At 42.1% G+C, this 27,446-nt stretch overlaps 1 protein-coding gene across 5 annotated transcripts in view; it reads right to left on the bottom strand.

Annotated features, from left to right (window-relative positions):
* Nucleotides 1-27,446, bottom strand: part of Kdm3 (Lysine demethylase 3) — a 1,464,865-nt gene that overhangs the window by 1,427,984 nt on the left and 9,435 nt on the right. For 4 of the 5 annotated variants that reach the window (XM_070098744.1, XM_070098743.1, XM_070098741.1 and 1 more), the window contains exon 1: nucleotides 27,175-27,410. The exons of the other annotated variant lie outside the window; for it this stretch is intronic. In XM_070098744.1, coding sequence (XP_069954845.1) covers nucleotides 27,175-27,327 — 153 coding nt within the window. In that variant the 5' untranslated portion in view covers nucleotides 27,328-27,410. Of the gene's footprint in view, nucleotides 1-27,174; nucleotides 27,411-27,446 lie in introns of those variants that run through there. 5 annotated transcript variants of the gene reach the window in all.

Raw genomic sequence — 27,446 nt, forward strand, 5'->3', positions numbered from 1 at the left:
ACACTGATGTAAAACATAAAAAAATCTAAATCTGTTTAATATGGACGATCAGTTTGATGAGCACTAAGAGAGATATAAATAATTATGAGTAAGTACAGGAAGAATATGAACCCATGAAAGATCATTAAAAGATAACAAAAACAACTTTCATAAATTAATGCTGGGTAATGCATAAGAAAATGAACAGTCTAAATGAGGATAGCTTTATATACAGAAGAGACCACATGTAGCATCCCATTCTTAAAGATAGTATATCACTGTTGCTAAGAGTCAAACGGCTGACTATTCATGGGCCTTAAACAGTGATAATTTATTTGCATTATAGTATGCTACAACTGATTACAGATAAATAATATCTATCATAACGTAACGTAACCAAACCTAACTTTAAAAACTCAAATCAAGAAATTTGCTGAAAACCTAATGTGAAAAAATCGACAATCGACAATGAATTTGCGGTGATGGACTGCATGCATATTTGTGAATATTTCCACCTACCATGTTACTTGTTATGCCTTATAACTAGAATACACCATTATATGTGAGTAATATTGTATACTATAATTCTACCAATATTATATCACGAACTTCGTCATTAATAGCTAAAATTAAGATCTTCAGCATTATATTATTACCTGACACCGCATGTACCATGGTATAGAAACGTTGATGTTCATCACTATTGTAAATATTATTAGAGTATTTGTTAGGCTGTCAATGAACATTTATGTTATTTGATTACCAAACTAAGTGAACCACTAGTTCAACTGCCGGTCACTAGTTCAGGAGCTTGCCTACGTCCAGTTAAAGGCACGTGACCCGACCTGACGTTGGGTTACCTATCGCTGTATCACTCGGTTCACTCAATAAGCCCAGAATACAATTCCTTCTCGTACTCAGAGTATTCCTTAGCATTCTAGAAGTTTCTGGGTATATTCCACGTCTCTTGTACAGGACATTCGTAAACTTCATATAAGGATAACTTGCTTATGTTATCATTGTAAGAGTGTTGGTATTCACCAACGGAATCATTATTATTTAATATTAACGTCAGTATATGATGGTCAGTATTCATTAACAGGATCTGTTGTATCCCTGGAAATTCGTGTAACTGTAAATGTTATATATGTACTTCTTTTATTCAAGCGTAAAGAATGAGTATTACATTACTGGTATTAAGATACATATATATGAATCATCCATTTTAAACTTATCGTTATTAAAGATAGTGATATTTTACTCTTGATTCTTGTTCACCCCAACAGGATATTTTACTCTTGATTCTTGTTCACCCCAAAAGGAAGGAAAGAAAGAAAATAAAAATAGCCTTACTAAGGTCAAGGAAGGCTAATACATTACTTCCCCCCCCCCCCAGGGAGGTTCCCTGACGCTGGGAGAGGCTCTTGATCTAGGGAACTGGATCTGTGCTCCGGTTCCCTGAATCGAGTCTGAATACCTTCCATTCCCCCCCCCCACATGCGCTGTATAATCCTACGGGTTTAGCGCTCCCCATAATAATTATAATATATATTAGTTAAAACCTTGTTGCTACTGGAGGTTACCCCTACAGACAGCCCAATCTTAAGAGTTCTTTAATAAGACGCAATATTTAAAGCGATCTTGCTCCTCCATACGCAACATATTTGACACCTTCAGTACCTCTATATTATTATTATTACAATCAAGGGGGAAGCGCTAAACCCGGAGGATTATACAGCGCCTGGGGGGGGGATGTGGAAGGCATTCAGGCTTAATTTGGGGAACTGGAGCACAGATCCAATTCCCTAAATCAAGAGCCCCTCACCAACATCAAGGAACCTTCCTTGAGGGGAGTACCTCCATAACCTTCCTTTTCTGTTATCTGTTGAAGAGGATCTCCTTTAGAGGTTAGCCTGATACATGAAGGATGTTTCTGGGGGGTCCACGCCTTGCGGCCCAGTCCGAAAACAGGCTTCCCGGTGGAACAAGGTTTGATCAACCAGGCTACTTCTGTTGGCCGCACGCAGTCCAAATTACGAACCACAGATCGCCTGTTCCGGAATTGGAGGAATTTGTCAAGATCCCTCTTGAAAACAATCAGAGGTTTGCCGGTAATTTCCCTGATGCACGAACGGAGGGTGCTGAAAAGCTGGGATCTTTGACACTCTTGAGTTCTCTCAGTGTACTCGTCAAACACCTGCTTTTATTGGAAGTAATTTTGCACCGTTTGTCAAGTTAGTCTCTTGTCATACGGAGTAATTTCAGTGTTCAGGTTTGGGACCAGTCCTTCTATGACTTTTTAGGTGTAAAATATGATGCAACTTTTCTGTCTAGGTTCCAAGGAATACAGTGGTAGATACTTCAAGTATTCCCAGTAGTTTAGTTGCTTGAATGTATACATGTAGTGAAAGTTCTCTGCACGTTTTCCAGCTCAGCAATCTCGCCTGCCTTGAAGGGGGCCATTAGTAAACAGCAACATTCCAGCCTGCAGAGAACAATCGGCTTGAGTAACATCATTGGCTCAGCATCTCGTCTCTTGAAAGTTATAGTTATCCAGCTTTTCATTTTCCTTGCTGCGCCAATGGCAACATTGTTGTTGTGATCTTTAAATGTGAGATCTGACATTACTCTCAAATGTTGCACATGAAACTTTCACTACTGAATTTGATTTTGTCCTGTACTCCGTTGGTCTTTATTTCCCTCTTTCTTCCAAAGCGGGGCAACTGAAACTTGTCTTCGTTAAACATGATACTAATATCTGAGGCCCACTGGAAGACTTTATGTCCGCTTAAAGATTTGTTGTCTTCGATGGACGCCAATCTCAAGAGATTCTAGAGTAACCCGGAAAGGATGCTACGGTGCTATGATTAATGTCCTTGTCAATGTGGGATATAAGAATGAGAAACAAAAGTAGGGAGAGTACTATACCTTGAGAAACGACTTTTCACTACGGTAACCTTCGACTTCACTCTGTGTACTACTGTTCACTGGGTTCTATTTGTTAAGAAGTTAAAATATCCATCTGCTCACTTTTCCAGTTATTCCTTTTACGTATTTTGTGCAGTAGCGCACAACATAGTCGCACTTGTCGAACGCTTTTGCAGGATCAGTGTACACATAGCATTTAACTTGTCTTCAAGTGCACCCAGGACCACATCGTAATAAGATTAACTGTAAAAAGCAGGAGCTTCCCTCATCTGTGTTTCTGTACGAGTAATTGTTTTTCTGTATCCTCATCTTAATATAACAGCGTCCGTTTTTTTTTTCTATATTACAAAGCGTCACTTTATCAAAATGATGAAGTCCTCCTTGAGCGAAACGTAGTTATAGTAGTCTCATGCTGTTTGATGTGTTTGTCATATACGATATACAGCAAATCACTAGTACAGGCGATGCTGGCCAACTTTTGTCCCCCCCTCGCCCTCACACTATGGAGTCCCCACACTGTCCATCATATACCTGTTTAACTAACGATTTCGATTTTTTTTCATCGTCGCTGTTAGGCCTGGGCCTAGGCCTTTTCTGTGGATTACCTGGTCAACCAGGCTGTTTTGTCACCCACACCAGCCTCTTCTCCATGTTACTAGTTACTCACACTAACCACCCTCCCGTCACCCACACCGCCCCCTTCCCCACACTAGCCATCCTCCAACGTACCAGTCACCCACAATACCCCCTCCCACGCTACCAGTCACCTACAATACCCCCTCCCCCACACTAACCAGCCTCCCATCACCCACAATGCCCCCTCCCTCACACTAACCATCCTCCCACGCAACTCTCCCTGTCAGACCAACTCGGGTTACCTCAAAACTTCTAATCTGGTTTAATCAACATTTATTAATTACCGATAATTACCCACACTTAACTAGGGTTAATCACTTCACCCTCATTTAATTCTCCCCTATACAACAATTTTCTCAACCACTCTCCCAGGCGGTCAGGTGTAAACTGTGGGACCCATAGCCTCGGAGAAGTGGATAACAAGGCTTCAAGGAAGAATATTTGCATTTCTTCCTGAAGCCGTTTGAATATTCCACTTCCCCTACCACCCCATCTTTTCATTCTTTTTTACCAATAGGTATGTTTTATTACATAATATGGTACAAAAGGTTTAAGAGATACATTGTTGATATAAAGATGGCATATACAGTACCCTCTCTCCTCCACCTTCTTTCATCACCATCCATCTACACTTCCTTCCTGGCTCCGATTAATAACAGGTGATCTACATTTTAAGTCAGTGCTTATCCCGAATGATCAGGCCATCCATCAGGAGACCTGTCTAAGGCAGGGTCGCGGGGGCACTGACCTCCCGAAATCATCTGCAGGTAAACCAACGCTTTGTAAATCAGCACGCACGCGCACACAAGCCAAGTGTCCTTGACAACCGGTAACTAACATAATAAAAAGGGTCGTCACCCCTGTTTACTCCATCCCTTATCTCTTTGCCTACATTTGCTCTTGTCTTCTCTTCAGTTACCACCTTTCTATGTTCATGTAGCATCTCACTTTTCCCTACCCCCATGGGAAATTCCGACGGTTCGTGTCTGTTCTTTTCTACTGCCATGCACATAAGCCCAACTGCCTATGGTGGCTTCTCGCTCTTTTTTTCTTAACCACCACTTCAGATTCGCAGTGTTTCCGGACAGCGTTGTGTGAGGGCATTTATTATCCCCAGCTAGCATTTTTATGGCTGAATTGTATGCCATTCTCGTAGCACTTATCTGTGTTGCATCTACATGTATGCCTGTGTCACCATTTGTGGTTGTTTTAGACTCCCTTAGTTGGATATGCTGTATCTCTAGCAAGCACAAAGATATTGTTTTTTGTTGGGTTCCTGGTCATGTTGATGTACAGGGCAGGGAACAGGCATAGGCAGACACCTGCTGCACGATCAACAGTACATGACCTCCCAGACCTCCCAGTTTCATATAGAGGGATTCCATTCACAGATTATTTTGCTGTAATTGCTGCCCACATTCACACCCATTGGCAACCAAGTTTGTCTGATCTGCTCTATAATAAACTACATTCTATTAAACCGAGTATAGGTTTCTGGCCCTCTTATCAGTGTCAAGGTTGGGAGACTTTCTCCGGTCTTCGCATCGGCCACACACGTCTTCCTCACGGATATCTCATGGAGAGACGCCTTGTTCCACTCTGTGAGAATTGTCAGGTTCCAGTTTGTTAGCCACATTTTGCTGGACTTCCTGTTCTATCAACGAGCACGCAGAATTTACCTCCAACCACCGCTCTACTGTCCTTACTTTACCTTCCATTCTTGCTGATGGACCCTCCTTTAACCCAGACTCTCTCATTGACTTTTTGACAGCAGCTGATTTACTGCACAAACTCTGATGATGATGCCTCTAGTACTACTCACGACCCTTTGTACCTCAATCTCTTGCTATCCTCTACACCTGCACTATCCACTGCCCCGCTGCACTCCATGACTTAATAATCATCCCTCTCCCTCTTGCTACCCATTACTCCTGTATCCTTCGCAGCCCGGCGGCGCTGTATGACCCTCGTAGGTTTAGCACTTCTTTTTTATTATAATAATAGGTAAACTACGGAAGTTGTCTGACTACAGTGTTGAGCAGGAACATAAGTAATGACTTGTATTGTGGCAAGAGATGTTCGTTGAACACGCTGTTAAATATAATTATTACTATTAAGATGTGGATGTTCAATGCAAGTAGTGAGGCTTGATCCTCTTATCATTTAATCCTTAAACACGCCACGTAACTTCACTCACAAAATCTCTGCTAAATGTAATGAATATAAAAAGTTTACATATAACAATTTTACATTAAATGTTGGCTCAATCAGTAGCATGTCATTCATAATGTTTGAGAAACTGTTGTACACACTACTTATTAATGGATTACATTTATCACAATAGGCTCTCATTAAACGTGAAGCATGAATAATTACTATGCCATTAATAAGTAATGTGTATTGAAGGAATGAGGCTCCCATATACGAAATTTACTGTTTGTAATGATTTATGTGTAAAAAAAATTCCCTCGGGAGACAGAACGAAAACATCCCAAGCAACACTGGAATGTACAGAAATAGGTTGAAGTCTGGTGAATTTTCTGTAGGAGGGCAGGCAGTGTGAACAGGTGGTGGAAGGTGTGTGTGTGTGTCATAACGACTTGCAGGACGGTCAGTAAGTGTGGCTGGCCACTCCTGAGGAGCTGCACCCTGGAAATACTCTCGGTGAAAGCGATCTGGACCCGCATTCCGTTCCCATTTTTACCATTCGTTGGAAAACGCTCGCTTTAGATTTTACACTACGCCCCAGCTGCCAGATGTAAGCAACCCGTCTTTACTAGCATTTAGTTATTATCGAGTAATATCCGTAAAAAAAGGTAGATAAATGTACATTAACGTGTAAAACCTAACCCAAACTACCTGAGAAAATTAAATACTAAAATGTCTTAGAACACGAAGAAATACACGAACGGCAGGTCGTCAGACATTGCTCTATAACTGCAGAGTATGTTGTGAGACGATGATGTGTGACTCTTGTGGGTTTAGCGATTAGTTTTGATTGTAATAATAATGTGAGGCAGACACACACAGCTGATTTAGCATTTTTATGTAACAGACCCCTTGCTGTCTGCAAGAGGAAACTCGACAAGTTTCTCAGATCAGTTCCTTATCAGCCGCACATGTTGGGCTGTGGACATTAACAGCGTGATCCATCAGCCTAGCAAACAGAAGGCTAGGTCTGGGACCGGGCAGTGGGGACGGTGACCCCCGAAGTAACTCCGTGTAGTCTGTTGTCCAGCAGTGGGATGTTGTCAAGTACGGTACTAGAAAAGTACGAGTAGTATATTTGGTGTCTCACGAAATCGTAATGACACGATTGCAAACAAACCATACCACGGGCGTGTTGAGTATACCTTCTGGTGTGAGGAATATAGTGGTGGCGTGAGAAACATTTAATGGTACGAGGAGTATAATTAGTGTGACGAGTATACTTAATGAATAAAATTCACAATATCGTACAGTATCTGTTAACAAACTGCTGTTTGTTACTAATATACTTGATGGTACATGAGCGATCTTCATAGTCTTGGCCTAGTCATTGCATAGTTCGAAGTCATCATTCAAATGCGAGGTGAAAGACAAACTCAAGTTTTGCCAAGACACTTGCAGTTACGTTTTTTTTTTTTTTTTTTTTTTTTTGAGAGTTCAGTGCAAGTAACTGGTTGAAGAATTGAGCACATGTGCAACATCTGGGTATCTTTACAGTAGACGTTTCCCCATCCAGTGGCTTTATCAATATAAATTCAAGAACATAGTTGGAAGACAGTATAACTATATACAAAAGAGGTAATCAGCCTTGGAGCTGGTGAAGAATACCGTAATCTTCAAGACTACGGTACTCTTCACTTACTCCACTTACTTACTGCCTCATCTTTTGTATATAATTTTACTGTCTTCCAATTATGTCCTTGAATTTGTATTGATAGAGCCAATGAATGGCGAAACTTCTACAATAAAGATGCCCAGATGTTGCACATGTGTCTAATTCTTCATCTTGTCGGTATTGTATACCAAACATATACAGCGAGTAACTAGTAATAAACGATAAGCACTAGCATGTTTTGAATACCAGTCACTAGTAATATCAGGGGTGTTACAAATAGCTTTATAGTAGTCCAGGACGGCCCGAAACCTTGTTTAAAGATCTATCTCCAGTTTCTGAGTTACTGGTTTATTATTTTTGTTTCGGTATTGTGATGTTCATTCGTCATTACCAGGGATAGTGTAGAGGATGGGATAATGTGGGTGTGAGGAATGACTACCCCTGTATGTTTAACAACCTGTCAGAACCCCTTTACTGAGTTGAATGTCCAATGAATTATGACCAGCAGGTGTTTCTTCTCTAGTAGCCACGACCCTTTTTATTATGTTAGTTACCGGTTGTCAAGGACACTTGGCTTGTGATGACAGAGCATCTAGTGAAAGTAATTTGGCAAGTTTTAGTACCAGAAAATTTAAACCCATGAGTGGTACCCAATTGGAAACACGGTTGACCGCATGCTGGAGAAACTGCAATGAGGTGACAGTCAATGCCTGCACAAGCTATAGCGAAGTCATCGACAGAGCGATGACCAAATATTAGATGGAAGAACAGAGGCTAGATTATTTATAGCAAGCAGAAAAAGTACTGTGCTCAGAACACACACCCCTGGGGGATACCTTCAGCTTGGACAAAGTCCGGGGAAAGCATATTAACCCGAACGTGGAAAGGTCTTTCAGTTACAAAGTTCTTAAGAAAAAAATGGTAGATTGTCTCGGAGGCCTAAGGAGTGGGCCTGGGCCAAGATATAATACCTCCAAATTGTGTCATATACCTTCTCAAGGTAAAAAAAAGATGACGATATTGGTAAAGGCATTACGGAAATACGTGTCTAAGCGTAGTAAGGGGTCAAAGGTAGAACGGCCCTTACAAAAGCCATAGTGACTAGTGGAGAGACTGTTGTGTGTCCCTAAATACATCAAATGTCTATTTACCAGACGTTTCATCAACTTGCAAACTGCACTGGTAAGATAGTGGGAGGCATGTCCCATAGTACCCAGTTTGCGGAAAGGGAGAACAATGGCAGATTTCCACAGCTGGGGTGGCAACGTCAAAAGGGTTTGCAATATCAACACCGGCAACCCGAAGAACAGGAGCAGAGTCAGGAGAGAATTTACCACTCAGTTTCCGTACTTTTTTCCAGCAATATTTTGCTGGATGACCAAAATGCCAGCAATTTCTACACTGTTGAGGTGTAAGGATCACCTTCTGACCTTGTAAACGGTGTTCCGCAATATATACAGAGGATGGAAGCTCACAGCAGTCAAAAGTTAAACAAGCGGGCAGGGAGGACACAAGTGTCTACTTTGAGAACTGGGAGGTCTTGGAGTTCAAGCTGTTCCAGAATGTCATCGCCACATGTCTGGAAATTCTGTTGGACAATGGTATAGGGTAGAATGACAGTACCACTACATGAATTGAGGGAATGATGTTTTTCAATAGTTACAGGAATAGTATCGATAGTTGTAAGGAGAGAAAGATCATGAGCTTGGTTAGCATTCTGGACAGTGATGATGCATGTACTGCTCTTGAGAGCATGAATGGATATACGTGTATCTCTACCAACATGGAGTAGGAGCGCCTTGCCAATACTATGGTCAGAAAGATTGGAAGAGTTAAAAAAAACTAATTTCTCAGACGAAAAGCCTCATCATGCCAAGGGGGTGTAGTTTACCTAGACAATTTCAGTAGTCAATTTTCCTTCCCCAGCCCGGTCCCTGACTAGGCTTTCTATTGAGGGCCTAATCAGGCTATTTGTATTGGCTGCACAGTTTACCCAGATATTCAGGAACTGATTTCAAAAAATTATCCGTCCCATTTTGAAGACAGCTAAGGGTCTGCTGCAAATTTCTTATGTATGGCAGGAGGCTGTTGAAAAGTCATGGTCTCTTTACACTTACTGAGAATATATCTTAGCATATTAACTCCACCCCATTGTACATTGGAATCTTTAGCAAATATAGGGCCAATTCATCAAGAATTTTCCGGGATATACATTATTTGGTATCTTTCTTGCCTACGGTCCAAGGAGTAGTTCCAGGAACTTCACACGTTCCCAATAATTTAGGTGCTTTCCTGAATTTATACGAACAATGAAAGTTCTCTATATATTCTCCAGATCTGCAATTTCGACTGCCTGACTGTTACTGTAAAGATATAGTCCATTGTACAGAGAATAAGTGATTTGTAAAGAGAATAAGTAGTGTGCATATTAACTGGGACAGTGATGAAGTAAGATATTTGGAAAATTAATGTTTACTTGAAAAATATATGGCAATGATAGGACAGATAATTGATTTGATAAAGAAATATGACTACCCTTTGATTTTATAAGCATTGCTACACACTTTGGCATAGAATCAATGTTAAATAAATTTTGGCAAGTTCTTCATCGTGGTACCAGGTCCTAATAACAGCAGTAATTAGCTTCTCCACAGTTGAACAGTCCTGTTTCGTGATTCTGCGTTTGATTACTGCCCACTGATTTTCAATTGGTTTGAGATCAGGACAGTTCTTAGGCCAATTTAGAACGCTTAGCCCACTCTCTCTGAAGAATGTCAGCATTTTTCTATAAGTGTGGCATGGAGCAAGATCCTGTTGGAAAATGCCTTCTCCATCAGGAAATTCTCTATCCACAAACTGAAGCAAATGTGCTGCCAGGACTATCTCGTATTTGTCATTGTTCATCGTTCCCTCAACAATAACAAGCCTTTCTGGTCCAAAACATTTTAGGTGGGTGTAGTCCATCCGTTATGGTCGAGTGCCCACCACAGCCATTATTGTCTTCTGAAGTTGGCAGTTCTGCCAACTTCAAGGAGCCTTCATCAAAGGCTCTTTGAAGTTTAAGAATCAACATTTAAGCCAGATGAAATCAAACCTCTCGGTAGATCTTTGCTAGTTATCTTGGGATCCTTTATACTATTTATGATAACTTTGTCATCATAAGGTGTTGTCCTGCGTTTTCTTCCGCATCTTCCTCCACGTAGCACTCCACAATCACCAGTGTCGTCAGTTCTCTTCAGAGTCCGACCAACAGTTAACTTTGCTAGGCTCGTTTTCTAAGAGCTACAATATTTGCACCCTTCCTAGGTATAACATCCATCATGAATTTCAGCAGTTAACCACGAACTGAAAGGGATAATTTGGCAAAACCACATTCACAGAGCACGCTTGCATGAAAACCCTTTACAGAACAACAGCTGTTGTAGCACTGATGAAAGCCGTAGGGTAACACCACAGCTGGATGGTCGCCAGAAGTCAGTACCAAACTCTTCTGAAAAGAACCCAAACTATATTAAGCCGGAGACTAAGACATATGAGATAATCACAAAATATATTCTTGTCTCAATTAATTTACACACTATTATCAGTTGCTTGGAATTTCTTTGTTTTGAAAATTTAACTTATGCAGCCTATGATTTTCCTTGCGCCTGTGATAGTAACACTTTTGTGATCTTTCAATGAAACGTCTTCTGACATTATCATCCCTAACATAAATCTTCCACTGTATTGAGTGGTTCGAGCTTGCTTTATATTCAGTTTCGATTTTTATTTCTTCAAATTTTCCATAGCAGAGTAACTAAAATTAGTTCTTATTGCACTGTAAGACCTGGTTTATATCAGCTTGGAGACCTGTGTCCTCAATGTCTTACAAACTGTAATATCCTCTACAGATTATAATACAGTACTGATTTATGTCTGCGTATTAAATATGAAGATGATAAAAATATTGCCATTACAACCTCCACTTGTGTAAACTACGAGTCAAGTGGTCTTGAACGAAGGTCTCCTTAGCGGCATTACCACACCTTACCTCCGGGACACGAAACAGGGAAATGAGGAGTTGCACTTTTCTATCGATTTGGACTGTCCCACAACAGTTCTCACAAATAACATTTTATACACTAGTCTGCCCCACTCCTGAATTCAGGGCAAGGGTTAATTCATATACCATTCACGACCTGTCAGGGCAAATGGAGATCTCACAATCCTCGTGACTTTAACAAATGGTGTAAAAGCTGCGTCATATAGATTCTAACATAAGCAAATTAATTCAGGCAAGTCACAACTACACGATATGTTGTACTTCATATTATAATGCACACCACCCGACAGTCTTTTAAACTTTTGCGGAACTGAATAATTACATATTAAAAGGCGACTGCACTTCCCTAAAAACAAGCACTCCAGTTTCTTAGTTATCCCCTTTGTGATCTGCTGAAAAAAAATAAGAAATGTTACCACGGCGCAGCGTGAAAACGCCGCATTTAGAACGAAAACAAATACTAAACACAAGGCCACCACGAAAATCTTATGCAGTGTACCATCTCCCAAGTTGCCCCAGTACCCAGTTTGACCACTTGAAGAGCCACTCCTAGTGGTTGTGAGCCACACTGTCTACACATTGTAATGTTCAGTCAGCGCCAGCCAGCACCATGGTTTTTTCACCGTCTACACATAGTAATGTTCAGTCAGCGCCAGCCAGCACCATCGTTCCTTCACCGTCTACACATTTTAATGTTCAGTATGAACCAACAATACTTCAGCAGCGAGCCTAGTTGGTAATGAACCTAAATGCACAAACGTCAACGATATATTTTAAGACATTAAGTCATACATTCAACGCAATAAATATTTGTGAACTACTATTTAGTATTTCAAAAATATCTTAGTTCGAGCTAACAAATTCTGTTGGATATCGCCAGCATCAAATACAAACTAAAATTTACCAGGATTTTTTTATTTTCGCTTAGGTTGGAAATAGCCTAGTGCAACACGGCGTTCAGGCCTTTACGTGCGTCACATCGTACATACACGCTGCAATCTATGCAAGGGTAGCAAACACAGCCTGCAAATGCTAACACGGGCAGCAGGCAGCAAACAGCCTGCAAATGCTAACTGCCACCACTAAAGTCAACATTACCCTGCGCAATAAATGTCACTGAAACTTTTTTTCTTCTTCTACCAAAGAATGTTCATGAATTTTTTCAATAAAATTTCAATATTTTATATAAAAATTTCAATATTTTTCAATAAAATTTCAATATTTTATATAAAAATTTCAATATTTTATATAAAAATTTCAATATTGTATATAAAAATTTCAATATTTTATATAAAAATTTCAATATTTTATATAAAAATTTCAATATTTTATATAAAAATTTCAATATTTTATATAAAATTTCAATATTTTATATAAAATTTCAATATTTTTAAATAAAATTTCAATATTTTTAAATAATATTCCAACATTTTTAAATAAAACTTCAATATTTTTTACTTGGGCTTATGAAAGTTAAAATGAAAATTTAACCCTAGTAACTCGACATGTCATTTTTATTTTATATATTAGGTGGTTGCTTATTTTTCATTATATTCACTGGAAAGCGCAAAACCCGTAAGGGTCATTCAGCCCCTTGAGAACAGAATGCACCAGGATTTGATATCAGGGGAGGGTAGCTCCAATTCCCTGAATCAGGAAACTTTCAGTAGCATCAGTTCAACTCCAGCTTAGACTTTACTGCAGTAATCACGAATTAAAAAATGTGATAATTTGGTCACACCATGTCTTCCTTTCATCTTCTGAACACACCATGCCTTCCTTTCATCTTCTGAACACACCATGCCTTCCTTTCATCTTCCGAACACACCATGCCTTCCTTTCATCTTCCGAACACACCATGCCTTCCTTTCATCTTCCGAACACACCATGCCTTCCTTTCATCTTCCGAACACACCATGCCTTCCTTTCATCTTCTGAACACACCATGCCTTCCTTTCATCTTCTGAACACACCATGTCTTCCTTTCATCTTCTGAACACACCATGTCTTCCTTTCATCTTCTGAACACACCATGCCTTCCTTTCATCTTCTGAACACACCATGCCTTCCTTTCATCTTCTGAACACACCATGCCTTCCTTTCATCTTCTGAACACACCATGCCTTCCTTTCATCTTCTGAACACACCATGCCTTCCTTTCATCTTCTGAACACACCATGTCTTCCTTTCATCTTCCGAACACACCATGCCTTCCTTTCATCTTCCGAACACTCCATGCCTTCCTTTCATTTTCCGAACACTCCATGCCTTCCTTTCATCTTCCGAACACACCATGCCTTCCTTTCATCTTCCGAACACACCATGCCTTCCTTTCATCTCCTGAACACTCCATGCCTTCCTTTCATCTTCCGAACACACCATGCCTTCCTTTCATCTTCTGAACACACCATGCCTTCCTTTCATCTTCTGAACACACCATGCCTTCCTTTCATCTTCCGAACACACCATGCCTTCCTTTCATCTCCTGAACACTCCATGCCTTCCTTTCATCTTCCGAACACACCATGCCTTCCTTTCATCTTCTGAACACACCATGCCTTCCTTTCATCTTCCGAACACACCATGCCTTCCTTTCATCTTCTGAACACACCATGCCTTCCTTTCATCTTCTGAACACACCATGCCTTCCTTTCATCTTCTGAACACACCATGCCTTCCTTTCATCTTCTGAACACACCATGCCTTCTTTTTATCTTCTGAACACACCATGCCTTCCTTTCATCTTCTGAACACACCATGCCTTCCTTTCATCTTCCGAACACACCATGCCTTCCTTTCATCTTCTGAACACACCATGCCTTCCTTTCATCTTCCGAACACACCATGCCTTCCTTTCATCTTCCGAACACACCATGCCTTCATCTTCTGAATACATTATGCCTCCTTCTCATCAAGTGTCGCCTCTGCCTTCTTACTAGGTTGTGAAAACATTTGTGTGCTTATTTCTGTTGTCAAAGGTGTCCCTCCGCTTCTTTGGATCAAACCTGATTAACTCCAATTCATCCCATTAAGGGAAGCTCCTTGACGCTGTTAAATGGCTCTTGATCCAAGGAATTAGACCTGACATTCCCTTAAAATGGATCGAACTTGACCGACTCCCTTTCCCCAGGCGCTGTGTGACCCTACGTGTTGCTTTTCCAGGAATACAACTGCCATATCAAAATTATTTTGCAAAAGTTCAGCAGATATCCGGCCCTGCAAGCGCGGTCTCATTATTATAATCAAAACCAAGCGTTAAGAGTGGTCTCAAATCAGGCCCTCTGATTGATGACATGTCAGCCAGGTTATTAGTGTTGGCATCATGTCTGACGTGGGCATCACGGCCCGGCGGTTCATCAGGATTGGTGTTAAGGAACTCAAGATTTTTTTTTTTTTAAGGCATTGGTCATTTGGGAATTCCTCTTCTATACACTTGAGTGAAAGACACTGAATAATATAATCAAATTAATCACCAAACAAGGGTCATACAATGCTGCGGGGAAGGATGTACTAACAATAATATGCGAAGGTTTGTAGGAAAGGACGTGGAGGTTGTACAAGAGTAGGGGTTAATGGGGGTAGTTGAGAGTGCAAAAGGTAAAACCAAATCCAAGTTGGTGCAATAAGTTACCTTCTGTTAAAAAACAATAAATATGTGTCCAAAGTGGGACTCTCCGTGAGGTCAGGTAGTGTGTGTGTGTTGAGGCAGTGGAGACTTTTTAAGTGAATTCTGCGTGCCCACTCACAGACAGGATAATATATTAAGATATGGTGTACTGATAATGCAACTCACAGAGCAGCGCCAGGAGTTTTTACATAAGATACCAATGAGCGAGACGTGTGGCCGGTACGTAGGCGGGAGAGTAGTCTTCCAAACACGACAACGATGGCAAGCAACCCAAACGTGGTTTAAGGAGAAACTTTATAAAGTCAAGCTTCTGATCAGCCGGGCTGTGATGCACAAGTTGATCCGCCTGAGGCTAGCACCAGTAACTTGGTCAATCATAGCCTGGGATCGGGTCGCGGGGGCGATGACTCCTGAAACCGTTTACAGGTAACCTACAGATACAGGCTGTGCACCTGTGTTTTCTATAGCTATTATCCAATAAATTCAACTGTGTGAAAATAAACGTTAAAAGTTTTCATTTTTCTCTCTCGTAAAAACTTTACTGCCCCTGAGATGATACATTCAAATTTCGTGCGCTCATAAACGACTGTAAACTATAAATGAAAGAAATATTTGATGGAAAAATGCAGTAATGTGTGGTGAATGGATAATAACCTGACACTCGTGTTTTAACTTAGTCACTTATGTATTTTCAGCAGTCAAATTATTATATTCACAAGAGTTAAACCTTTAGGGATCATACAATGGTAGGTAGCAGTTGATGAAAGTCAAGTGGTGAATGAAAGATAGACTCGGCCTTTTATTTTGCGACGTTTCGTCCACTATGGGCTGTAAAGTAATTTGCAAAGCCTCTCAGATGGCGAGACGTAAAAATCTTACTGTTTTGATAGGATTATAGAGCGCCTGTGGAATCGTAGGTAATTGGCATGATCCAACTAATGGGAAGGGCAGCTCCATTTTGCTGGATCAAGGGCCCTTCATAAGGCTTTCCCCTACCCTTCTCTCTTTGAAGGCATCAACAGTCTGAGAAAACAGGGTCAACTCTAGGTTTTTCGGGCTGCAGAGTGTCGTATGGTAATCATTAGTGACACTAGACCTCTTCCACCCCCGGTGAAAAGTCGGCGAGTCATGAATACTCTAGGAGATAACTCATTAAGTATGGTGAGGTAGACTTTTTCAACACTCTCCCTTCATACATAAGGAGAATTAACATCAGATCCCTGGCTGTCTTCAGGAGGAAACTGGACAAGTTCCTCAAATCAGTTCCGGATCAGCCGGGCTGTGGTATTTACGATAAACTGTGCAGTGAGCACGAGCATCAAGCTCTCAACCAGAAGACCTGGTCTGGGACTGGGCCGCGTGGATGGTAGCCCCGAACTGAATGCAGGTAACTTAAAGGCTAGAGGGATTGGCTCGAAAATTTCCCACTGAATTTTGTTCCTTACGAGAGCAAAATGCTTGGTAGACTTCGCAAAATGCCTTTGTAAAAAGCAGGGTTACAGTGCTGAAAACATTAAGCGATAACTTGGTAAGCATAACTGACCCATGACTCGTCAGTGTCTTCCTTAAGTGCTTTGCTAAAGACAGCTAGAGGCCTGCTGATACTTCCCCTTAGGTATAGTCTTGGTTTCTTTAGACTTGTCTCAGTACAGTCATGCCACCTCTGCTTATTTGGAGGTATTTTGCAACGTGTGCCAAGCCTCTTGCTTTTATAAATGGTGATTTCTGTTTGCAGATTTGTGATTAAATCACTTCAAAAATTTTCAGTTTTTTTTTATTGTAACAAAGATTGGCTTAATGTAAAGCTTTATCAAGTCAATAAAAAGCTTGTTCTGCTCTTGTATCTTCATGATTGTCGGCAGTACGCCTGTGTATCCAAGCTAATAGTTGTTCATATACATACCTCACTTCACTTCAAAGACTAATTTTATCTGCATTACACTTCCACGACCCTACAATAGTCTACTAACACCCAGATACATATTTATTGCATCATTAACAAGGGCAACAGGTGTGATGAGACTTGCCAATACGTCTCGCCCTGCCAAAATGCAAAAGAGAATAGTTGACTAATTCCCAGATAGTTAATGTTAGAGGAACATGGACACCAAGTGAGGGGGGATTTGCTCATACATCTTGCGCTGCCTGGTAATCGAACTCTGGTCCCTTTGGTTGTGATGGTCGCTCTCTACCATCAAGCTACAGGATTATCATGGAGGAAAATGGCATCGTTACTATGTGATAGGCTTACATAAAACCACCGAATGTACGAGATGGAAACGCTACTAAAAGGCAGGTGGTAGATGCATCACTATTTATAAGCTACTGGCAAAAAAATTGCCAAACGTTACTTAGCAACAGTTGCAGAATTGATAAACACCACTTTAAAATAACAACGTAACTAGGTAACATTGTCAAACACCTCTTGATATCAGGAACGTAACTGATCAAGTGGAAAGACTGTCAAACACTACCTGAAAATAATAACGTAACTAGGTAAGTGGCAATATTGCCAGACACCACAGCAAAACAATAACAACCATATAAGAGTGATAGGATTAACAAACACCAACTTAAATTCAAGAAATTAAGAAAGCACTCGGTCATTAATGGGTTACATACAACAAGCGATAACCGTTAATGAATTTTTGAGATAAACCGCAGTTATACCGCATTATGTCAAGATTTACTGGTATATTACTTGACAACTATAAGAATATAAATAATGGACTTAATTATAGTCAGACGGGAAAAAAAAAGTCACGTCACACTCTTATTTTTTTAAAAACAAACAAAAATGCGAGATTCTTTAAGCACTGTTCAATGAGAGCCTTTTCAACAATAACCCATAAAAACACCAAATTTAAATACGAGATATGAGAAACAAGCTAAGAGAAGGGAACAAAGAAGAGAAATAAGAGACCAGAGAGACAGATAAGAAACAATGTTCAAGTTGTGTGGCTTCACAACTTACAAGGATAGTGGAGCTACCAAATTCAACAACTCAAAATATTGCTCAGAGCCGTCATCAATGTGAGCATTTAGACTTTCGGAAGTGCCTCGAAACGCAGTCATCAACTCACCGCACCAGAAGAATGCAACACGTAGCGCATTAGAAGGTTTAGTCCTTGAAGTCAGCAGAAATAACCCACTACTGGCAAAGGACAACACGATGCAATGAAACGAGAAGCTGCATTCACAAGGGTGCTCAAGTGTTAATTAACAAGTGCTCTGCTGAGGGGGGTGAAGAGATTCGCTCCCACTCATGGGTTTAAGTAGATTTAGTAAAAAATCGAGGGTAAAACGGCAAGGCTCATTCACCCTCCTAGAAAAACAGGCCCACTCAGACCTACCTACTACGGTAAGGAGCCAATCCTAACTATTGCTGCGTTAACTCATCCTACCTATTGCTATGTGCATCTATCCTACCTACTGCTTCGTGGACCCATCCTATCTTATCTCAGTGCTACGTGGATCCATCCTATCTTACCTCGCAGCTGCATGGATCCATCCTATCTTACCTCGTGGCTGGATGGATTCCATCCTACCCTACCTCCTGCTGTATGGATACCAGCTTATCCCACCTACCGTTGTGAGGATCCCATCCTACGCTACCTACTGCTGTGTGGATGCCATCCTATCCTACTTACCGCTGTGTGGATCCCATCCAACAATACCTACTGTTGTGTGGCTCCTATCCTACCTTAATGCTGTGTGGACCCCACCCTGAAGTACCTACTGTGCGGACCCCATCCTGAAGCACCTACTGCTGTGGACTCAATCCAAAAGTATTTATGGCTGGGTGGACCCTACTCTTAAAATATATTCCTACTGATGTGTGAACCAAACCCATAAGTCCCCACGGCTTGTTGACACCACAAAGTACCTACTACTGTGGATACTCCCATCCTAAACTACCTACTACTCAGTGGACGCTACCCTGTGTGAACCCAAGCTTTAGTACCTACTGCTGCATGGACCCAATCTTAAGATACCTATTCCTACGTGGAGGTTCCTAAAGTACTTGCTGCTGTGCAGACCCACCCAGAAGTACCTACTTGCCTACTGTTGTACTGACCCCATCCAACAGAACCTACTGCAGCTACATCATTCTACCGTAATTAATGCTATGTCAAACCTACCCTACCCATGTAGATCCTACCTACAATGTGGATCCCATCCCTGGTCTGGTACCGGACCGCAGGGCAGTGACCCCGAAAATCGTCAAAAAACCTTCAGTTAACCACCCTGGAGGTTATTCCGGGGATCAACGCCCCCGCGGCCCGGTCCATGACCAGGCCTCCCGATGGATCAGGGCCTGATCAACTAGGCTGTTACTGCTGACCGCACGCAGTCCAACGTACGAACCACAGCCCGGCTGATCCGGCACTGACTTTAGGTATCTGTCCAGCTCTCTCTTGAAGGCAGCCAGGGGTTTATTGGCAATTCCCCTAATGTTTGATGGGAGGCTGTTGAACAGTCTTGGGCCCCAGACACTTATGGTGTTTTCCCTTAGTGTACCAATGGCGCCCCCACTTTTTATTGGGGGCATTTTGCATCGCCTGCCCAGTCTTTTACTTTAGTAGGGAGTGATTTCTGTGTGCAGATTTGGGACCATTCCTTCCAAGATTTTCCAAGTGTAGATTATGATATATCTCTCCCTCCTGCGTTCCAACGAGTACAAGTCAAGTGCTTCCAAGCGTTCCCAGTAGTTAAGGTGCTTGACAGAACTTATACGTGCAGTAAAGGATCTCTGTACACTCTCTAGATCTGCGATTTCACCTGCTTTGAATGGAGATGTTAATGTACAGCAGTATTCCAGCCTAGAGAGAACAAGCGATTTGAAAAGGATCATCATTGGCTTGGCATCTCTCGTTTTCAACGTTCTCATTATCCATCCTATCATTTTCTTTGCACGTGCGATCGTGGCACTGTTGTGATCCTTGAAAGTGAGATCTTCAGACATTACTACTCCCAGGTCCCTTACATTATTTTTTCGCTCTATTGTATGGCCAGAGTCTGTACTATACTCTGTTCTAGTTATTATCTCCTCCAGTTTTCCATAACGGAGTAATTGGAATTTGTCCTCACTGAACATCATATTGTTTACCGTTGCCCACTGGAAAACTTTATATCTTCTTGGAGGTTAGCCGCGTCCTCAGCAATCACAGCTTCATGCAGATCCTAGTATCATCCGCAAAGGATGATACGGTGCTGTGATGTATATCTCTATGTCTGATATGAGGATAAGGAATAAGATGGGGGCGAGTACTGTGCCTTGTGGAACAGAGCTCTTCACTACTCTATGTGTTCGATTTGTTAGGAAGGTGAAGATCCATCTCCCCACTTTCCCAGTTATTCCTTTAGCACGTATTTTATGGGCTATTAAGCCATGATCGCATTTGTCAAATGCTTTTGCAGTCTGTGTATATTACATCTGCATTCTGATTTTATTCCAGTGCATCAAAGGCCATATCATAGTGATCCAGTAGTTGTGAGAGGCAGGAGCGACCTGCCCTGAACTTATGTTGCCCTGGATTGTGCAGATTTGGGGAATCCGGGCGATTTGCAATCCTGCTTCTTAGCACTCTTTCAAAGATTTTTATGATGTGGGACGTCAGAGCTATTGGTCTATATTTCTTAGCTAATGCTTTGCTGCCACCTTTATGGAGTGGGGCTATATCCGTTGTTTTAAGTGACTGTGGAATTTCACCCATGTCCAAGCTCCTCCTCCATAGTGTACTTAGGGCACGCGAGAGGGGTTTCTTGCAGTTCTTAATGAAAACAGAGTTCCACGAGTCTGGGCCCGGGGCTGAGTGCATGGGCATGTCAATGGCTTTTTCGAAATCTATCGGAGTTAGGGTAATGTCGGAAATCTGGCATACATTTATGGAGTTTTGAGGCTCATTCATGAAGAAATCATTTGGGTCGTCGATCCTCAGACCGATTAGTGGTTCACTAAACACAAAGTCGTACTGGGATTTCAATATTTCACTCATTTCCTTGTTGTCATCTGTCTGAGTAAGGGCCCGATACTATTTCACTAATAGCTTTAAGCTCCTCCTGTCTCTCCTGGTTCCTGTAAGAGTCATTTAACTTAAGTTCGATAGTTTCCACTTCCCTGGTCAGCGCCTCCTTTCGTGTATCAGATATTCTAGCACTCCTGAGGAGCTCAGTGACTCTTCGTCGTCTTCTGTAAAGGGAGCGTCTTTCCCTCTCCAGTTTACTCCTGCTCTTCTTCTTTCTTAGGGGAATATGCCTAGAACATGCTTCAGCTGCCAGGAAGTTGATCCTTTCAAGGCACTGCGTTGGATCCATGTCATTAAGATATCTTCCCAACATGTTTCGTTTAGGACATGGTTTGCCTGGTCCCAGTTGATGTTCTTGTTATTAAAGTTGTATTTTGTGAAGACACCTTCACAGGTACATGCATTCTGCTGATCAGGACCCCTATGCATGTACGTCTGGACTTCGATTAGGTTGTGATCGGAATTAGATGTTTTTGATATTCTTATGTCTCTTATCAGGTCCTCATTATGTATGAAGATAAGGTCAAGTGTGTTTTCTAGTCTTGTTGGCTCCACTATCTGCTTGCTTAAGGTGTGTTTCTCGCAGAGACTTAGTAGCTCATGTGTGTGTGACCTTTCATCTGCGCTACCTCCGGGGATTGTTTCAGCTATAACATTTGCTACCTTCTTCCATTTTGTATTCTTTAGGTTGAAATCACCAAGCAGTAAGATGTTTGGGGATGGAGCTGGAAGGTTTTCCAGACAGTAATCAATTTTCAGTAGCTGTTCCTTGAACTGTTGTGAGGTTGCATCTGGTGGCTTATATACAACCACAATGACTAGGTTTTGGTTCTCGATCTTTATCGATAGAACTTCAACTACCTCATTTGTGTTCATCAACTTCGTGCAGATGAGGGACTCTGACATACAGGCCAACCCCCCCCCCCTTGTTGCCTGTTCATTCTGTCGCATCTGAAAAGGTTGTAACCACTTATCCATATTTCACTGTCAAAGTGATCTTTTGTGTGAGTCTCTGTGAAGGCTGCAAACATTGCATTAGACTCCTCTAGAAGTCCACTGATAAAAGGTATTTCGTTGTTGGTGGATGGCTTAAGGCCCTGTATATTAGCAAATATGAACGAGGTTGTATTGTGTTTGTTGGGGGGATTTTGTTATTGGCATCAGCAGTTGTAATTCTGGAGGGCCATGGGTGGCCACTGGCTACGCCTCCAGTCCAACAAGGCTCCAAGGTGGTGGACTATTTTTATTTCCTTCCATTTTCTTTTTCCGTTTCCTGCCACTAAAAAATCACCCGGAGTTGGGTTGTCGTAGCTACTATTGTTTGTCTTGTGGGGTCTGTGCCTCCTGGTTCCTTTTAGATGGTATGCAGGGCAGTCGATGTTGTAACACTGCTTCTGGAGGACCGAGGAGTGACACATTTTTTGGTGAAAAAGTACAGGAAGAAGAACGACACACTCCTTTAGACAGGAGGTCGCTACATTTTTTGGGATGCTCAAAGTTGCATGTCCCATTTTTTTTTCCTGATATTCCCTACTTAGTGTTGTGATAACCCTTCTTACCCTGCCTATTGCTGTGAAGACCCTATCCTGCCTATTGCTGTGAAGACCCTACCCTGCCTATTGCTGTGAAGACCCTACCCTTCCTATTACTGTAAAGACCCTACCCTACCTATTACTGTAAAGACCCTACCCTGCCTACTGCTGGGAAGACCCTACCCTGCCTACTGCTGAGAAGACCCTACCCTGCCTATTACTGTAAAGACCCTACCCTGCCCATTGCTGTGTAGACCCTACCCTGCCTATTGTTGTGAAGACCCTACCTTGCCTATTGTTGTGAAGACCCTACCCTGCCTATTCCTGTGAAGATCCTACCCTGCCTATTGCTGTGAAGACCCTACCCTGCCTATTACTGTAAAGACCCTACCCTGCCTACTGCTGGGAAGACCCTACCCTGCCTATTACTGTAAAGATCCTACCGAGCCTACTGCTGTGAAGACCCTACCCTGCCTATTACTGTAAAGATCCTACCCTGCCTATTACTGTGAAGATCTTACCCTGCCTATTGCTGTGAGGACCCTACCCTGCCTATTGCTGTGAAGACCCTACCCTACCTATTGCTGTGAAGACCCTACCCTGCCTACTGCTGGGAAGACCCTCCCCTGCCCATTACTGTAAAGATCCTACCCTGCCTACTGCTGTGAAGACCCTACCCTGCCTATTACTGTAAAGATCCTACCCTGCCTATTACTGTAAAGACCCTACCCTGCCTATTACTGTGAAGATCTTACCCTGCCTATTGCTGTGAGGACCCTACCCTGCCTATTGCTGTGAAGACCCTACCCTGTCTATTGCTGTGAAGACCCTACCCTGCCTATTGCTGTGAAGATCCTACCCTACCTATTGCTGTGAAGACCCTACCCTGCCTACTGCTGGGAAGACCCTCCCCTGCCCATTACTGTAAAGATCCTACCCTGCCTACTGCTGTGAAGACCCTACCCTGCCTATTACTGTAAAGATCCTACCCTGCCTATTACTGTAAAGACCCTACCCTGCCTATTACTGTAAAGACCCTACCCTGCCTATTACTGTGAAGACCCTACCCTGCCTATTGCTGTGAAGACCCTACCCTGGCTATTACTGTAAAGATCCTACCCTGCCTATTACTGTGAAGACCCTACCCTGCCTATTACTGTGAAGACCCTACCCTGCCTATTACTGTGAAGACCCTACCCTGCCTACTGATGTGAAGACCCTACCTTGCCTATTACTGTAAAGACCCTACCCTGCCTATTACTATAAAGACCCTGCCCTGCCTACTGCTGTAAAGACCCTACCCTGCCTATTACTGTAAAGACCCTACCCTGCCTACTGCTGTAAAGACCCTACCCTGACTACTGCTGTGAAGACCCTACCCTGACTACTGCTGTGAAGACCCTACCCTGCCTACTGCTGTGAAGACCCTACCCTGCCTACTGTTGTGAATACCCTACTCTGCCTACTGCTGTGAAGACCCTACCCTGCCTACTGCTAAGATCCTACCCTATGCTGCTCTGTGTACTGTACCTACTGCTGTGGAAAGCACCATGCCTTGCCTACTGCTTTGTGGAAAACACCCTGTCCTGCCTACTGCTTTGTGGAAAACACCCTGCCCTGCCTACTGTTTTGTGGAAAACACCCTGCCCTGCCTACTGTAGTGTTGTCCCCTCCACTCTTTGTGAAAATGTTTGTTAAACCCTATGGGTCATATAGCACCTGGATGAATGGAAATAAATTTGATTCGAAGAACCAGATTATTATAATCAAGGGGAGAGCGCTAAACCCGTAGGATTATACAGCGCCTGTGGGGGGGGGATGTGGAAGACATTCAGGAACTGGAGCACAGATCCGATTCACTAGATCAAGAGCCCCCTCATCAGCGTCAAGGAACCTTCCTTGAGGGGACGAAGAACCAGAATTAAGGCACTTTCCCTCATGGGAAACTGGCCATTAACATTATATAATCAGTAATAAAAATTTAATTACAGTCGTGTTCAAAATGTTAATGACTAAGTACATAAGCATATAACAAGGAATCTAACAAGTTATATATTCAATATAAATGAACAAGACTCAATAATGCACAAGCCACGGGAATATTGAAAACATTAGCTCAAGACCCGTCACCCGGCTTGTCTGGTCAATCAGGCTGTTGCTGCTACTAGAGGCCCGCTGCCTCGCATATCCATCACAGCCTGGTTGATCTGGTACCTGAAGATACTTGTTCAGTTTCGTCTTGAAAACTTCTACACTGGTTCCAGCAGTGTTTGATATCTTCTGGTAAGATGTTGAACAATCTGGGACCACGATATTGATACAGTGTTCCTTTATTGTGCTCACCGCACCCCTGCTTTTCACTAGGTTTATTTTGAACTTCCTCCCATATCACTCGCTCCAGTACGTTACTGCAGTGTGCGGATTTGGAACGAGGCCCCCCCCCGAGTGCTTTCCAGGTATATAATATCATGTATCTCTCCTCTGTTCCAGTAAGTACACAAGACTAAGGCGTTCCAGTAATTTAAATGCTTTACTGATTCTATGTGGGCTGTAGACAATCTCTGTATTTGTTCCAGCTCTTATATTTCTCCTGCCCTGAACGGGGCCGTCGACACTGAAAATTCCAAATTAGGGAGCACTAGCTATTTGAAAAGTGTCACCAGTGGCATTATTTCCCTCGTTTTGAAAGTTCTCATTACTCACCGTCATCCCCCTTGCTGTCGTGACCGTCTTATTGTTCTTTGAAAGATCAGCTGACAATTATTCCCATGTCTTTCAGGTATTCTTTCCGTTCTATATGACGATCCTCTCGAGTTTTGTATACAGTGTTCCATTTGAGTTCTTCATTCTTTCCGTACCTAAGCAGTTGGAACTTATCACCACTGAAGGTCATGTTCTCAATGTTGCAAGACTTGCAACTACCTTACATAAGAGAATTTTCCCCTCAACCTATGTTGCAATTCTTGCAACACTGCATTGTTCCTGACGAAGCACAAAAGTCCTTGAGCTGTTTTCCATCCCCTAGGGATATAATTTGTATCTGGATTTTTTTTATAGGGACTAATCTTAAAGATACACACACAAATCACTCCAACAAAGCAAGAGGTTTGGCAGACTGTGCAAAATACCCCAAATGAAAAGGGCGGAAATAATTACACTAAATGTAAAGGGATCAACACTTGCCAATACCCTTCACACAAGAGGAGTTGCCATCAGAATCCTGCCTGTCTTCAACAGGAAATGGGATAAGTTCCTCATGTCAGTTTTTAATTAGCTGACCTGTGGTACATACCTTGGACTGCGTGCGAGTAACTCCAACAGCCTAGTTGAGCAGATCGTCCACTAACAGGCCGGCTTTGTAGCAGGTCCGAGGGGGGTGCCGACCCCCGAAATAGACTCCAGGTAATGTGGAGATTATGACTGATGATACCTTCCACATCCCTATTCCTGATCTCACTCTCCACCCCTCCTGCTAGCCTTCACGAAATGTAACACTAGAACCTTAAAAATCTGTGCACAAGCACTGAAGTGTGGAATACACCTGATATACAGTGCATACAGAGATGTGGATCTCAGTGTACACACCTAGATATGTATCAGGGTATATACACCAAAGGTTTACTCTAATTCCAAAACAAGATTTATCTTTGATTTTAGTGCACAGGAGAACCGCAACCATAACTATCTACATTCAGTCCATATTAGCTGATTTACTTGGTCATAGAACTTCTGACATGAGGGTGATTAAGCCTGCATGTATTTTTTTAGAACTTCAATCAATACCTAAATCCCTAAAATAAGGATGAAAGGCAGTAACTCTCTGCATTAATACATATAAACATAGCTCTGTGTCTATACACCTCACTAAGTAATCAGCAGTGATACACTGTAATTCGCCATGGATAGGCTTTAAAACTAAGTGACACCTGTCACTGAGAATGTCACATGTATGGGGGTCCGATGGTTATAAAGCAATTCTATTGTATTACAAATACAATGTATTATTGTGTGTGCCCTTAATAATACTGTAAATGTATCTATGTTATGCATGCAATACTTAAAACTTGACGACAGCAGCAGCAGCACCACACCCGCCTACGTGCCTATGATGACCCCTAACCTCCCTGAGGTTAACTTATGCAACCTCACTAAACAGCACATATATATAAACACACCTGTCAAAACTGTACTCTATGTGATTTATCACACAGAATGTGAAGATAAATGACATAACATTCATTCATGGAAAAATGTGAATTACGGTGAAAGTTTGCAATAAGTATATTCTAGAAATTTCACATACCTCAAGTGACATACATTATAAGTTACGGAAAATAGCACTACATAAATGGACGAAGATGAAGATGTTCAAATATTACACTGTGAATTATTACAGAGACGAGGAAAGAGATAAGAGAGGTAAGAGAGTGGGGAGAGGTAGTGAGAGTGGGTGGGAGGGGGCGAGGTTGACTGTAAACAAACACTAGTTCACGTGTTAACACTGTCTCCCTCACTTACCCACCAGGTGTCAGGCACTCACCTGTGCATGTCGCTACATGACATTTTTCACAACTTACCTGTAGATCATGATGTTTAGAGTCTGTGTGGGTGCAAGCTCTTATAACTCCCGCGCGCCAATCCCATTCGTTTATTTTGGATAATTTCAACTTAGAACTACCAGAAACACTAAGAAACCGTTTGCCCACTATTTCCTCTCTTGTTTTAGCCATGATTCACTTTACGTTTCATTTTGAAATCATTCAAGACACTTCATTTTAGAGAAACCCGGACAGACAGTATTCACCCCTCCACTGTTGCTTATGCACTGACCAGACACTGGCGGAAGAAC

Source organism: Cherax quadricarinatus, chromosome 64 (genome assembly GCF_038502225.1).
Source record: "Cherax quadricarinatus isolate ZL_2023a chromosome 64, ASM3850222v1, whole genome shotgun sequence".
Taxonomy (NCBI): Eukaryota; Metazoa; Arthropoda; class Malacostraca; order Decapoda; family Parastacidae; genus Cherax; species Cherax quadricarinatus.